Genomic DNA, 13,074 nt, shown 5'->3' with positions numbered 1-13,074 from the left:
AATGCACACATTTAATAATGCAGGCTATATTTTAACAAAAAATAATCTAGTAGCTTTGATTATTGAGGGACATGGATAATAATTTCACAGTTCCTTATTGATTGTGACCACAGGTGTGACCGTAGGAATGACTGTGGTGATGCAAGTGATGAACGAGGATGTACTTACCCGTCTTGCTCCCAGCACCAGTTTACCTGCCAAAATGGCCACTGCATTTCAAAGTTATTGGTCTGTGATGGTAATAATAATTGTGGCGATATGTCTGACGAAGTCGAGCAACAGTGTCTGACCTCTGAGCCAACATGCGCTCCACAACATTACAAATGTAACAATGGACGTTGTATTGAAAGTGTCAAGCTGTGCAACCAGGAGGATGATTGTTCAGACAATAGCGATGAGAGTACATGCGGTACGTATTTGGGATTTAAGAGTCTTTGCGTTCTGAATATGTAGCCGATTCATTCCAGAATTATTCAGTGGTCATAAGTAATTGTACTATAAGTTTGATGGGATCTTCAAAATACAAACAGCTTTCATATTTTAACAAGCTACCTTAAGGCAAATGGGTCAATTATAAGTTCTTTGTTTTTGTGTGGATAAGTTTACATATTAGCTTTTGTTGGTTTCCAGTGCATGACAATATAGAAGTTGCTGGTTGAAGCCATCTAAGAGGAATTGCATGTATTCGATTAAAGTGTAATTTAATGTCACATAAGAATGTTTCATTTTGTGCACTTTTTGATCATTAAATCCATTTTAATGCGGGATGTTCCTCACAGAAGTGATTTTAAATCTTCATCGCAAATTTACGAATCTATAATAAATGTGTGCTTTGATATTTTTTCTCTCAGTACAATAAATAAATATAATACCTAGTGCAAGGATTCCCAGCCTCTTTTATCCCAAGGATCCCAGGTTGGGAACCCCTGATCTAATGGAAGCCATCTGGAACATATCTTCACCTCCTCCCTCACTACCTTTGAGTGCCTCAAACAGTCCTTCCAGGTGAGGCTTCACCTGTGAGTCTGTTGGGGTCATCTGCTGTATCCATTGCTCCTGGTGTGGCCTCCTGTATATTGGTGAGACTCGACGTAGTTTGGGAGACTGCTTCACTGAGCACCTACGCTCCGTCTGCCAGAAAAAGTGGACCCTCCCAGTAGCCACTTAGTTCAATTCTTTTTCCCAATTCCATTCTGACATGTCAGTCCATGATCTCCTCTAATGCTGTGATGAGGCCACACTCAGCTTGGAATACCCACACCTTGTATTTCATCTGGGTTGCCTCCAACTTGATCATATGACAGAGATTTCTCAAACTTCCAGTAATTGTGCCCCTCCTCTCATTCAATATTCCCCATTCCTGTTTCCATTTCTCACCTTACCTGCCCATCACCTGGTGCTTCTCCCCTTCCCTTTCTTCAATGGTCTTCTATCCTCTCCTATCAGGTCCCTCCTCCTCCAGCCCTTTATCTCTTTCACCAATCCACTTCCCAGCTGTTTACTTCACACCCCTCCCCCCCTCCGTCTCACCTATCACCTACTACATGCGATCATGTTTGCTGTTGTGTGCTGGGGCAGCAGACACCAACAGAATCAACAAACTCATTCGTAAGGCCAGTGATGATGTGGGGATGGAACTGGACTCTCTGACGGTGGTGTCTGAAAAGAGCATGCTGTCCAAGTTGCATGCCATCTTGGACAATGTCTCCCATCCACTATATAATGTACTGGGTGGGCACAGGAGTACATTCAGCCAGAGACTCATTCCACCGAGATGCAACACAGAGCATCATAGGAAGTCATTCCTGCCTGTGGCCATCAAATTTTACAGCTCCTCCCTTGAAGAGTCAGACACCCTGAGCCAATAGGCTGGTCCTGGACTTATTTCCTGGCATAATTTACATAGTACTATTTAACTATTTATGGTTCTATTACTATTTATTATTTATGGTGCAACTGTAACGAAAACCAGTTTCCCCCGGGATCAATAAAGTATGACTATGACTACCTTGTACTTCTTCCTCCCTTCCTTCTGCCTTCTTAGTCTACTTCTCCCCTTCCTTTCCAGTCCTGATGAAAGGTCTCAGCCTGAAACGTTGACTGTTTACTCTTTTCTATAGATGCTGCCTGGCCTGCTGAGTTCCTCCAGCATTTTGTGTGTGTGTTGATTGGATTTACAGCATCTGCTTATTTACTTGAGTTTGTGAAACATGGCTTGTTAATTTTCCTTGTTCTTATGCTACAGGTATGGACGAGTGCAATGACCCTGAGTTGAGTCACTGCGCACACAACTGCACTAACACATTGATAGGTTTTTTCTGCTCTTGTCATCCTGGATACCACCTCATGGATGACAGACAGACTTGTGAAGACACTGATGAATGTAATGAAACGCCTAGTGTCTGTAGCCAGATTTGTGAAAACACAGAAGGCTCATACATTTGCAAATGTGCCCCCGGTCATCTTCAAGAACCTGATGGAAAAACTTGTCGCCAAAATAGTGCCATTACCCCTTATATCCTCTTCAGTAATCGCTACTACATTCGCAATATTTCCCTTGATGGGAGATCTTACCCTCTTGTTCAACAAGGGTTGATGTTTGTGGGGGCATTGGACTTTGACAGTGTGGAGCAAAGATTGTACTGGATTGATATGGGACAAGGAGTTCTCGAGCGAATGTTCCTGAATGGAACGGCAAAGGAGACTGTCATCAACGATAATTATTTTGGAGCAGAAGGCATAGCTGTTGATTGGGTTGGAAGGTAAGATAACCTGCTATCTGACACTTGGATCTTCTGTGCTGTTACACAACTGTACAATAAAATCTCATCTGGTAAAGACAGTCAAATACAATGCCGATCAGCCTGAAGCTACACTTTGAGTGTAAATTTGCTTTGTTGGTATAGATCTGGCTCAGCTTTATCTGAGACACACCGCTGAGCAGGTGCAATTTTTACAATATCGGTCAGAGGGAACTTTTAAATGGTCTTGGAAGATGTGCTATAATTCCATATTATTAAATAGCACATAATTCCATGTGCTATTTCAGTGTACTAAATAAATAAATAAGTAAAATATAATATAGGGTATTTGAATGTATAGTACTGTGCAAAAGTCTTAGGCACATATAGGGTGCAAAGAATGTTGGTCCAGTCAAACAGGACCTGCCCTTTCCGAATCCATGTTGCGTCTGTCTAATGGAACCACTCCTTTCTAAGTGTTTCGCTACTTCTTCCTTAATGACAGCTTCAAGCATTTTCCCGACTACAGATGTTAAGCTAACTGGCCTATAGTTACCTGTCTTTTGCCTACAACCTTCTTTAAAAAGTGGCATGACATTTGCTGTCTTCCAGTCCGCTGGGACCTGCCCAGAGTCTAGAGAATTTTGGTAAATGATTACAACACGTCTACTATAGCCTCTGCCAATTCTCTCAGCACCTTGGGATGCATCCCGTCAGGACCAGGGAACTTATCTACCTTCAGGCCTTCTAGTTTGCCCATCACTGTCTCTTTAGTGACAGTGATTTTATCGAGGTCCTCCCCTCCCATTTCGTCTATAACATCATTCTTTGGCATATTAGACATGTCCTCCACTGTGAAGACCGACACAAAATAGTCATTCAATGCCTCAGCCATTTCTTTATTACCCAATATCAATTTCCCCTTCTCGTCTTCCAAGGGACCACGTTGACTTTAGCCACCCTCTTCCGCTTTATATATTTATAAAAACTTTTGCTATCTGTTTTTATATTTTGTGCTAATTTACTTTCATACTCTATTTTCCCTTTCCTTATTTCTCGTTTAGTTGTTCTTTGTTGCTTTTTAAAGTTTCCCCAATCCTCTAGTCTTCCACTACTCTTTGCAACTTTGCACATATGAGCTTTTAATTTGATACTATCTTTTATTTCCTCAGTTATCCAAGGCTGGCTCTCCCCACACTTACTGTCCTTACTTTTGACTGGAACATACTTTTGTTGAGCAATGTGAAAAATCCCTTTGAAAGTATTCCACTGTTCCTCAACTGTCCTACGAAATAGCCTATGCTCGCAATCCACATTAGCCAACTCCTCCCTCGTCCTTTTGTAGTCTCCCTTGTTCAAGCATAATACACTAGTTTTAGATCTAACTATTTCATCCTCCATCTGTATGCAAAATTCAATCATACTATGATCACTCTTTCCAAGAGGATCCCTGACTACAAGATCGTTAATCTTACCTGTCTCATTGCACAGGGCTAGATCTAAGATAGCATTTTTCCTTGTAGGTTCACTAACATGCTCCTCAAGAAAGCCATCATGGATTCATTCTATGAAGTCCTCCTCAAGACTTCCTTGACCAACCTGATTCACCCAATCTATGTGGAAGTTAAAATCCCCCATGACAACTGCCGTTCCGTTCTTGCAAGCCTCAGTTATCTCTTGGTTAATGGCCTCTGCCATTGCAATATTTTTATTAGGTGGCCAATAGACAATACCCACCAGTGATTTTTTTCCCTTTACCATTCTTAATCTCTACCCGGATGGACTTAACATTCTGCTCTGTAGATTTTATGTTGTCTCTCACAATTGCCCTGATCTCATCCTTAATTAAGAGTGCCACCCCACCTCCTTTGTCTTCCTTATTGATCATTACAGACTGTCTCTCTAGTGCTTCCCACTTCTTCCCCTTTTCCCAACCATGATTCCCCTCTGCCTGTCCCTTCCCACTCTCAGTTCATAATGGAGACCCATATCAGAATCAGGATTATCATCAAACACATATGTCACGAAATTAGTTTTTTTTGTGGTAGCAGTGCAGTACAATACATAAAATTACTACGCTACAGTGTAGAAGTCTTTGGCATATATCTATAGTGAGAATGCCTGAGACTTTTACACAGTACTGTAGATAATTACCTGCTGTTCTTAGTAATCAAGCTCTTCACACTTTTACAGAATTGTTCAGGAAGTATTTTAGCTCCTTGTGACTTGTTATTCTTTGAAGAAACAGTAAATTAGTTCCATTTATTTATTTTTTTATTGAGATACAGCATGCAATAGGCCCTTCTGGCCCTCTGAGCCTCACTGCACAGCAATCCCCTGATCTTCTTAGCCTAATCACAGCACAATTTATAGCGATCAGTTAACCTATCAGCCAGTAGGTCTTTGGAATGTGGGAGGAAACCAGAGCACCTGGAGGAAACCCACATGGTCACAGGGAGAACGTACAAACTCCTTACAGGCAGTGGTGGGAATTGAACCTGGGTCACCTGTACTGTAGAGTGTTGCGCTAACCATTACCCTACTGTGTTGCACTACTTCTTTTTACCCATTCCTTCCCTGTAAAGCTGTAACTTATTCTTTTTATAAGTGTACAGTATAAATAGAAACAAATTTTCTGTGGATTTCTGCTAGAAAATCTTGAATAACTAATTGCGAGTTCTTTGATTGCTTAGGAAACTGTACTGGGTCAATCCGTATAGAAATAACCTTAATGTTGCTGAAATGGATGGACGCTTTCATAAAAAGCTGGCTGAGCACTGTCTGGATACAAATGGCATATACTGCTTTAGGAACCCACGTGCCATTGTGGTTCATCCAAAATATGGGTAAGGGACCAATTAATTAAAGATAAAAAAGTGAAATTTTTGCCTTGGGAGCAAGTACTGATTCTGTTGAAACTGTGCTTATGTGAGAAGTTATATTGTTAACAGATTCTATGAAAACTGTGCCTATGTAGTGATGGAAACCACTGTTTATTTCAAAAATACTTTTTATAAGATTTGTACTTTTTAACTTACGTATTTTTCATGCTCATTAGCAAAAAGCGGCTGAGCAGCTAAACTAACGGTTTATCACCTTTCTCACTTTTCATTATCCACATGATGTAATTGTTAATTGTAATGTGGCCTATTAATTTATTCCTATCTAAGACATTTTCTTTATTTTATCTATAAAAGTGACAGATTTTTCAGAAGCACCATCTTTTCTTTCTTGCTTTTCTTTATTTTCTTTTTATTCCTTTGTCTTATACTCCTTAACATCGATTCCCCTCTTAGCATCACTTCTCACCTCTTTATTTAGTTTGCTTTGTATTTGTATGTTGGTTTGTACTCTAAAATAAACTGAAATCTTGAAATTAAGACTACTTGCCATTCTTGGCTCCTGGAAGAACCCCGAGGTTCAGAAATTAAACAGAGTTCTAACAGTGGGAAGCTATATAATTAACGTATTTCTCATATAACCCATCTGCTTGCCTTGGAACACAAGACCTGTCAGAAACAATAGATTCATAGAGTTGTACAACTTAGAAATAGGCCCTTTGGCCCAACACATCTATACTAACAATTATGCCTATCTATACTAATGCCACTTACCTGAATTAACTCCATATCACTCAATGCGCTGCTCATTCAAGTACCTGTCCAGATGCCTGCTAAGTGTTGCTCTGATCTTACCCCCTTACATCAGTGGCACAACAGTGGAAACTGCGAGGAGTTTCACACACCTAGGAGTGCACATCTTGTACGACCTCTCACAGTTCCAGAGCACATTCCATGCAATCAGGAATGCTCACTAACCCTTTCTGAGGATGCTGAAGAGAGCTGGACTATGAGTAGTTAAAATGCATCACCAGCACCAGCCTACCCAACATCAAGGACATATATACAGGAAGGTGCCAGAAAAAAGCCAATAATATCATGCAGGATCCCACCCATTTGTCCCACTCCCATCAGAGAGGAGGCTATGTAGCATCCATGCCAGAACCACTAGACTCAAAAGCAGTTATTTTTCCCAGGCAGTAAGGCTGACCAACACTTCCACCCACTAATCCACCCCTCCACACCCCCAACCACCACTACTTTATCATTTCCTGACAGTCACTTTACGTACAGACATTCCTGTGCCTAGCGTTACTTTATGGAAATACAATCGATCTAATTAAGCTATCTTATGTATTTATATTTATTGTGTTTTTTTATTATTGTGTTGTTTTTGTGCTGCATCAGATCTGGAGTAATAATTATTTCATTCTCCTTTATACTTATCTACTGGAAATGATGTTAAACAATCTTGAAGCTTGAATCAATCTCCATCCCTCCCCTGGCAGTTCATTCCAGATATCTGTTACTGGTTGGGTTGCTTTGTCCTCTGACCATGTCAATTTACTTACAAGTGTTTCATTACCATACGAGGAGACATCTTCAGTGCGCTGTTGATTGTGGTGTGTCCTCCGAATGCTTGGTCATTATATACTTTTCAGTCTGCTGATACAACGTCATTTTGGAAAGTTACTTGTGCAGTGGGGAGGAAATCTTGTTGCTGATTGGCCGTGTAGCAAACTTCATGCATTGTGGTCTGGAATTTTGTCTGGATCAGCTCGTAAATCAACAGCGCCCTGAATATGTCATCTCGTATGGTGATGAAACATTTGCAAGTAAATTGCCAAGATCAGAGAACAGCTCAACTCAACCCAACTATCAACCACCCGAGTTACACGTCTTCAGAATTATACCAATGACTCCTTGTGTGAAAAACAAATACATTCAGTGGCAATTTTAAAGAAAGGGTGAAAAATCTCTGGTTAGTAGAGAAGCAATGATATGTACTATTGACTTCCAAGAGAGCTTCCCACAGGATCTTGGCAAAGAGAAGGCCTACTTGCCTTCTACCTGTGACTACCAATTGAATATGAACTTTGGTGTCTCCAAACTGTGGTGTCACATTGCACATTTAGACAGAGACATAATGTAAAGATTTTATATGTATATGCATATGAAGGATGTAAGTTATAGAGTCAATTCAATTCAATTCAGAAATAATTGACTTACAGAGATTTATGGCACAGGAGTGAATTTATGGGCTAGTGTGAAACAAGGGCAACCTAAATCACTTCAAGTACTTTCCCCTGACAAGAGTAAAGGCCATAGACAATGCATCTTGCAAAGGACAATTCTCAAATTGCTGTCAGCTTCAGTGTATGACAACAGAGATCCCTCATTTACTTCTCATGACTGAAATATTTGGGGCGATATTTTCTTTTAAAATGTTTCATTTACATTTTCAGGGAAGTAGCTGGGTGACTGTCGGGAAAAGAAATGGGAAGGTGAATAAGAGGTTAATGCCGAGCACCCCTGTGGCCATTCCCCTCAATAATAAGTATACTGTTTTGGATACCGTTGTAGGGGGTGACCTCCCAGGGGAGTGCCATGGAGACCTGGTTACTGGCACTGAGCATGGGCTGTGGTGCAGTAAAGAAAGAGGGGAGCAGTGGTGATAGGGGACTCAATAGTCAGAGGAACAGACAAGAGGTTCCGTGGACCTGAATGGGACACGTGGATGGTATGTTACCTCCCTGGTGCCAGGATCAGGATGTCTCAGATGCAATGACAGCATTTTGGTGCGGGAGATAGAGCAGCCAGATGTCTTGGTAGATATTGGTGCCGATGACTTAAAAAGGAAAAGCAAAGAGGGGCTGAAAAGAGAATTTAGAGAATTAGGCAGAAAGCTGAGAAGGAGGACCTCCGGAGTAGTCATTTCTGGATTGCTGCCTGTGCCATGCACCAGTGAGGGTAGAGACAGGATGATTTGGCAGAAAAATGCTGTTGGGTAGGGTTTAAACTAATTTGGCAGGTTGATGGGAACCAGGGTGAAGGGACTCAGGATAGGACAGATGGTAAAAAAGCAATGATTGCGTGCAGTCAGCCTGTCAGGAAGGGCAAGCAAATGATAGGACAAAATTGCAGCCAGCTGGGTGAGTATCAGTGTACAAGGAATGCAGAATCAAAAAAGGTGGCAAATACAGTACTCAAAGTATTACAGCTCAGTGCTCCGAGTATAACAAATAAGGTGGATGATCTTCTTGCACTTTTACAGATTGTCAGGTATGATGTTGTGGCCAACACTGAATCATGGCTGAGGATGCTTGTAGTTAGGTGCTGAATATCCAAGGTTACACTTTGTATCAGAGGGATAGAAAGGTAGAGGGGGAGGCATGGCTCTGCTGGTATGGAATGGCACCTAATCATTAGGAAGGTGTGAGGTAGGATCGGAAGATGTTGAAATCTTGTGGGTTGAATTAGGAAACTGCAAGGGTAAAATTACAGGCTTACAAACAGTAGCTGGGCTGTGGACCACAGTTTACAGCAGGAAATAGAAAAGGCTTGTCAAAAGGGCAATGTTATGATGGTCGTGGGAAATTTTAAGGTGCAAATAAATTGGGAAAAGAAGGTTGGTAATGGATCTCAAGAGAGTAAGCTTGTTGAATGCCTACGCGATAACTTTTTACAGCAGTTTGACTTTGAGCCTACTAGGGGATCAGCTATGCTGGATTGGGTATTATGTAATGAACAGGAGGTGATTAGGGAGCTTAGCATAAAGGAACCTGTAAGAGGCAGTGATCACAATATGTTTGAGTTCAACTTGAAATTTGATAGAGAGAAGGTAAGGTATGACATAGCAGTATTTCAGTGGAGTAAAGGAAATTACTGTGGTATGACAGGAGCTGGCCAAAGTAAATTGGAAGGAGATGCAGGTAGGGATGACAGCAAAGCAGCAATGGTGTTAGTTTCTGGGAAAAATGAAGAAGGTGAAGGATAGATGTATTGGAACAAACAAAGAAATACTCAAATGGCAAAATAATACAACTGTGGCTGACAAGTGAAGTCAAAACTAATGTGAAAGCAAACGAGAGGACATACAGCAAAACAAATATTAGTGGGTAGACAGAGGATTGGGAAGCTTTTAAAATCCTCCAGAAAGCAACTAAAAGAATCATTAGGAGGGAAAAGATGAAATATGAAAGCAAGCTAGTAACAAATATCAGGGTGAATAGAAAAAGCTTTTTCAAGTATATAAAAAAAAAGTAAAACAGAGATAAGAGTGGATTTAGGACCGTTAGGAAATGAGGCTGGAGAAATAATAATGGGGAACAAGAAGACAGCAGATTAGCTAAATGAGTATTTTGCATCAGTCTTCATGTGGAAGACACTAGCTATGTGCCAGGTGTTGAAGTGTGTGAGGGAAGAGAAGTAAGTGCAGCTACTATTACAAGGGAGATGGTGCACAAAAAGCTAAAAGACCTGTAGTTACATAAGTACCTGAACTACTTGAACTACACCCTTGGGTTCTGAGAGAGGTAGTGGTAGGAATTGTGGAGGCATTAATAATGATCTTTCAAGAATCGTTGGACTCTGACATGGTGCCAAAAGACTGGAAAATTGCAAATGTCACTTCACTCTTTAAGAAAGGAAGGAGGCAGCAGAAAGGAAATTATAGACGGCTAGCCTGACCTCAGTGGTTGGGAAGATGCTGGAGTCAATTGTTAAGGATGAGATTATGGAGTACTTGGTGACACAGGACCAGACTGGACAAAGTCAGCATAGTTTCCTTAAGGGAAAATCTTGCCTTATAAACCTGTTGGAATTCTTTGAGAGGATTACTAGTAGGATAGATAAAGGGGATGTAGTGGATGTTGTATGTTTGAATTTTTAGAAGGCCTTTGACATGGTACCACACATGAGGCTGCTTACTAAGTTAGGAGCCCATGGTATTACAGAAAAGTTACTAGCATGGTTAGAACATTGGCTGATTGGTAAGAGGCAGTGAGTGGGAATAAAAGTGTCCTTTTCTGGTTGGCTGCCAGTGACTAGTAGTGTTCTTCAGGGGTCAGTGTTGGGACCACTTCTTTTTATGCTATGTTTCAATAATTTAGATGATGGAATAGATGATTTTGATGCCAAGTTTGCAGATGATACGAAGATTAGTGGAGCGGCAAGTGTGTTGAGGAAATGGGAAGGTTGCAGAAGGACTTGGACATTAGGAGAATGGGCAAGGAAATGGCAAAAGAAATACAATGTTGGAAAATGTAAGGTCGTGCAATTTGGTAGAAGAAATAAATGTGCAAACTATTTTCTAAACAGGGAGACAATCCAAAAAGCTGAGATGCAAAGGGACTTGGGAGTCCTTGTGCAGAACACCCTGAAGGTTAACTTGCAGTTTGAGTCGGTGGTGAGGAAGGCAAATGCAATCTTAGCATTCATTTCAAGAGACCTACAATATAAGAGCTGGGATATAATGCTGAGGCTTCGCCTTGAGTGTTTGAACAGGTTTAGACTCCTTGTCAAAGAAAAGCTGTGGAGAGGGTCCAGAGGAGGTTCATAAGGATGATTCTGGGAATGAAAGGGTAATCGTATGAGGAATGCTTGGAAGAATGAGGGGGGGAAATCTCATTGCAACTTTTCAAATGTTGAAAGGCTAAACAGAATAGATGTGGAAAGGATGTTGCCCATTTTGGGGGAGTCTAGGGCAAGAGGGCAAAGCCATAGGATGGAAGGGTGTCCATTTAAATCAGAGATGCTGAGAAATTTCTTTAGCCAGAAGGTGATGAATTTGTGGAATTTGTTACCACAGGCAGTTGTAGAGGTCAGGATGCTGAGTATATTTAAGGTGGAGATTGATAGTTTCTTGATTGGTTACGGTATCAAAGATTACGAGGAGAGACTGGGGAATGGGGCTGAGGAGGGGGAAAAAACCATCAGCCATGATTGAATAAGCCAAGTGGCCTAATTCTGCTCCAATCTCTTCTGGTCTTAATGTCAAATAGTCCATATTTTTAAGGTAGGTAACTCGGGTTATAAAGGAGATGGCAGTAGTTTCATCTCAAAATACAGGAGTTTTGAAGCACTGCATTGATATGCGATTTTAAATCACAGTATCTACCTGCCTGTGGGTACCCTAATTGGTGATCGTTGATAGAATTATCACCAAAGATGAGGAGAAGAAAAGGCAGGGTGTTGAGACCGGAGGCGATGGTCGGGCCGATTCCGCTCGCTCTTCCACGATGTTCGCTGCCCTCTCTGCCACACTGAGGCTGCAAGTCTGCTCTGGCTGCTGCGCGCTTCATGGCTGGGAACTTTGTGGCAATTTGCCTGACAGTATGATGAACTGAGACCAAGGTTATGGGCCCCCACCTGCAACTCCGGGATTTGGGGTGTCTGTTGTTGTTCCCTTCCGTGCCTTGAGGTGCATCAGGTGTAAACCTTGTCATTTCTTTAGCATTTTTGTCTGCTTTTTACGAGGCCGAGTTGCTAGCTCGACACTCAACCCAGCAGGAATGGAAAGCGGGCAAGGAGCTGGCCAGATTCAAACTTGGGACCACTCATCTTGAAGTCCAGTGTGGATGCCACTGCACCATCAGCCGGGCTCCAGGATTCGGGTCTATGGACTCAATTTGGTTTGAAATGCTGTTGCTTGCTTTTATCGTTTGCATCATTTTTGCTGATTTTCCTCTTTCTGTGCACATTGGTGTTTTTTTTAATTGGGTTATTTCAGGTTTTGTGCTTTATGGCAAGACGAATCCTGTAAGCAGACAAATCTCATGGTTGTGTAATTTATACATATTTTTATAATAAATGCACTTTGAACAAAGTCAACTTGTTTTAAACACTTTGAACTTAAAATTTGATAAACTTTTGTGCCGGTTGCAAAACACAAATTGGGAATAGAAGCAGGGCATTCAGCTCCTCAAGCCCGCTCTGCAATTCTATAAGGCAAGAACTGATTGAATTGTAATCTCATCTTTCCATAGCCACCCACCTCTAATTACCTACCATTTGCTATTCAGTAATATATCCATTTAATCAGGTGGTGGGGCAGAGATACATCTCGACCAAAGGAGATGTAAGGCAACCCTTCCCTCTGCTAAGGTGTAGTACCTGCTCAGCCCCACGATCAGGGTCACATGAAGCCATGGGAGCAGGTGGTGGATGGCCGTGTGAGTGGCTGGTGCATATCACAGGTCCTGGTTATGCAACCACTGACGCCAGGCAGACAGTCTCTGAAGAGTGTTAATAATAGCTGGGGTCACCTGTCTTGTAAAGACACTGCCCAGAAGGGGGCAATAGCAAATCACTTCTGGAGAAAAGTTTCCCAAGAGAAATCATGATCATGGATAGAGTAAAGAATAAGAACAACAGGCCACAGACAGATGGAAGACCGTGATCGTCCACGTGTGCGACACAGCACACGATGATGATGATGATGAATAACTGAATTGTGATCTCAGCTTTACCTACCCACCCACTTCTAATTATTA

General features: G+C 41.6%; 1 protein-coding gene across 1 annotated transcript in view; it reads left to right on the top strand.

The window, feature by feature from the left end:
- lrp2a (low density lipoprotein receptor-related protein 2a) overlaps nt 1-13,074 on the top strand; it is a 405,821-nt gene that overhangs the window by 260,875 nt on the left and 131,872 nt on the right. The window contains exons 46-48 of the mRNA XM_072259785.1: nt 114-409; nt 2,246-2,762; nt 5,435-5,587. Of these exons, the coding sequence (XP_072115886.1) occupies nt 114-409; nt 2,246-2,762; nt 5,435-5,587 (966 nt within the window). The remainder of the gene's footprint in view (nt 1-113; nt 410-2,245; nt 2,763-5,434; nt 5,588-13,074) is intronic.

This window comes from Mobula birostris, chromosome 6 (assembly GCF_030028105.1).
Source record: "Mobula birostris isolate sMobBir1 chromosome 6, sMobBir1.hap1, whole genome shotgun sequence".
Taxonomy (NCBI): Eukaryota; Metazoa; Chordata; class Chondrichthyes; order Myliobatiformes; family Myliobatidae; genus Mobula; species Mobula birostris.
The sequence above is the reverse complement of the archived record's forward strand: the minus strand, read 5'-3'. Positions and strand labels throughout refer to the sequence as shown.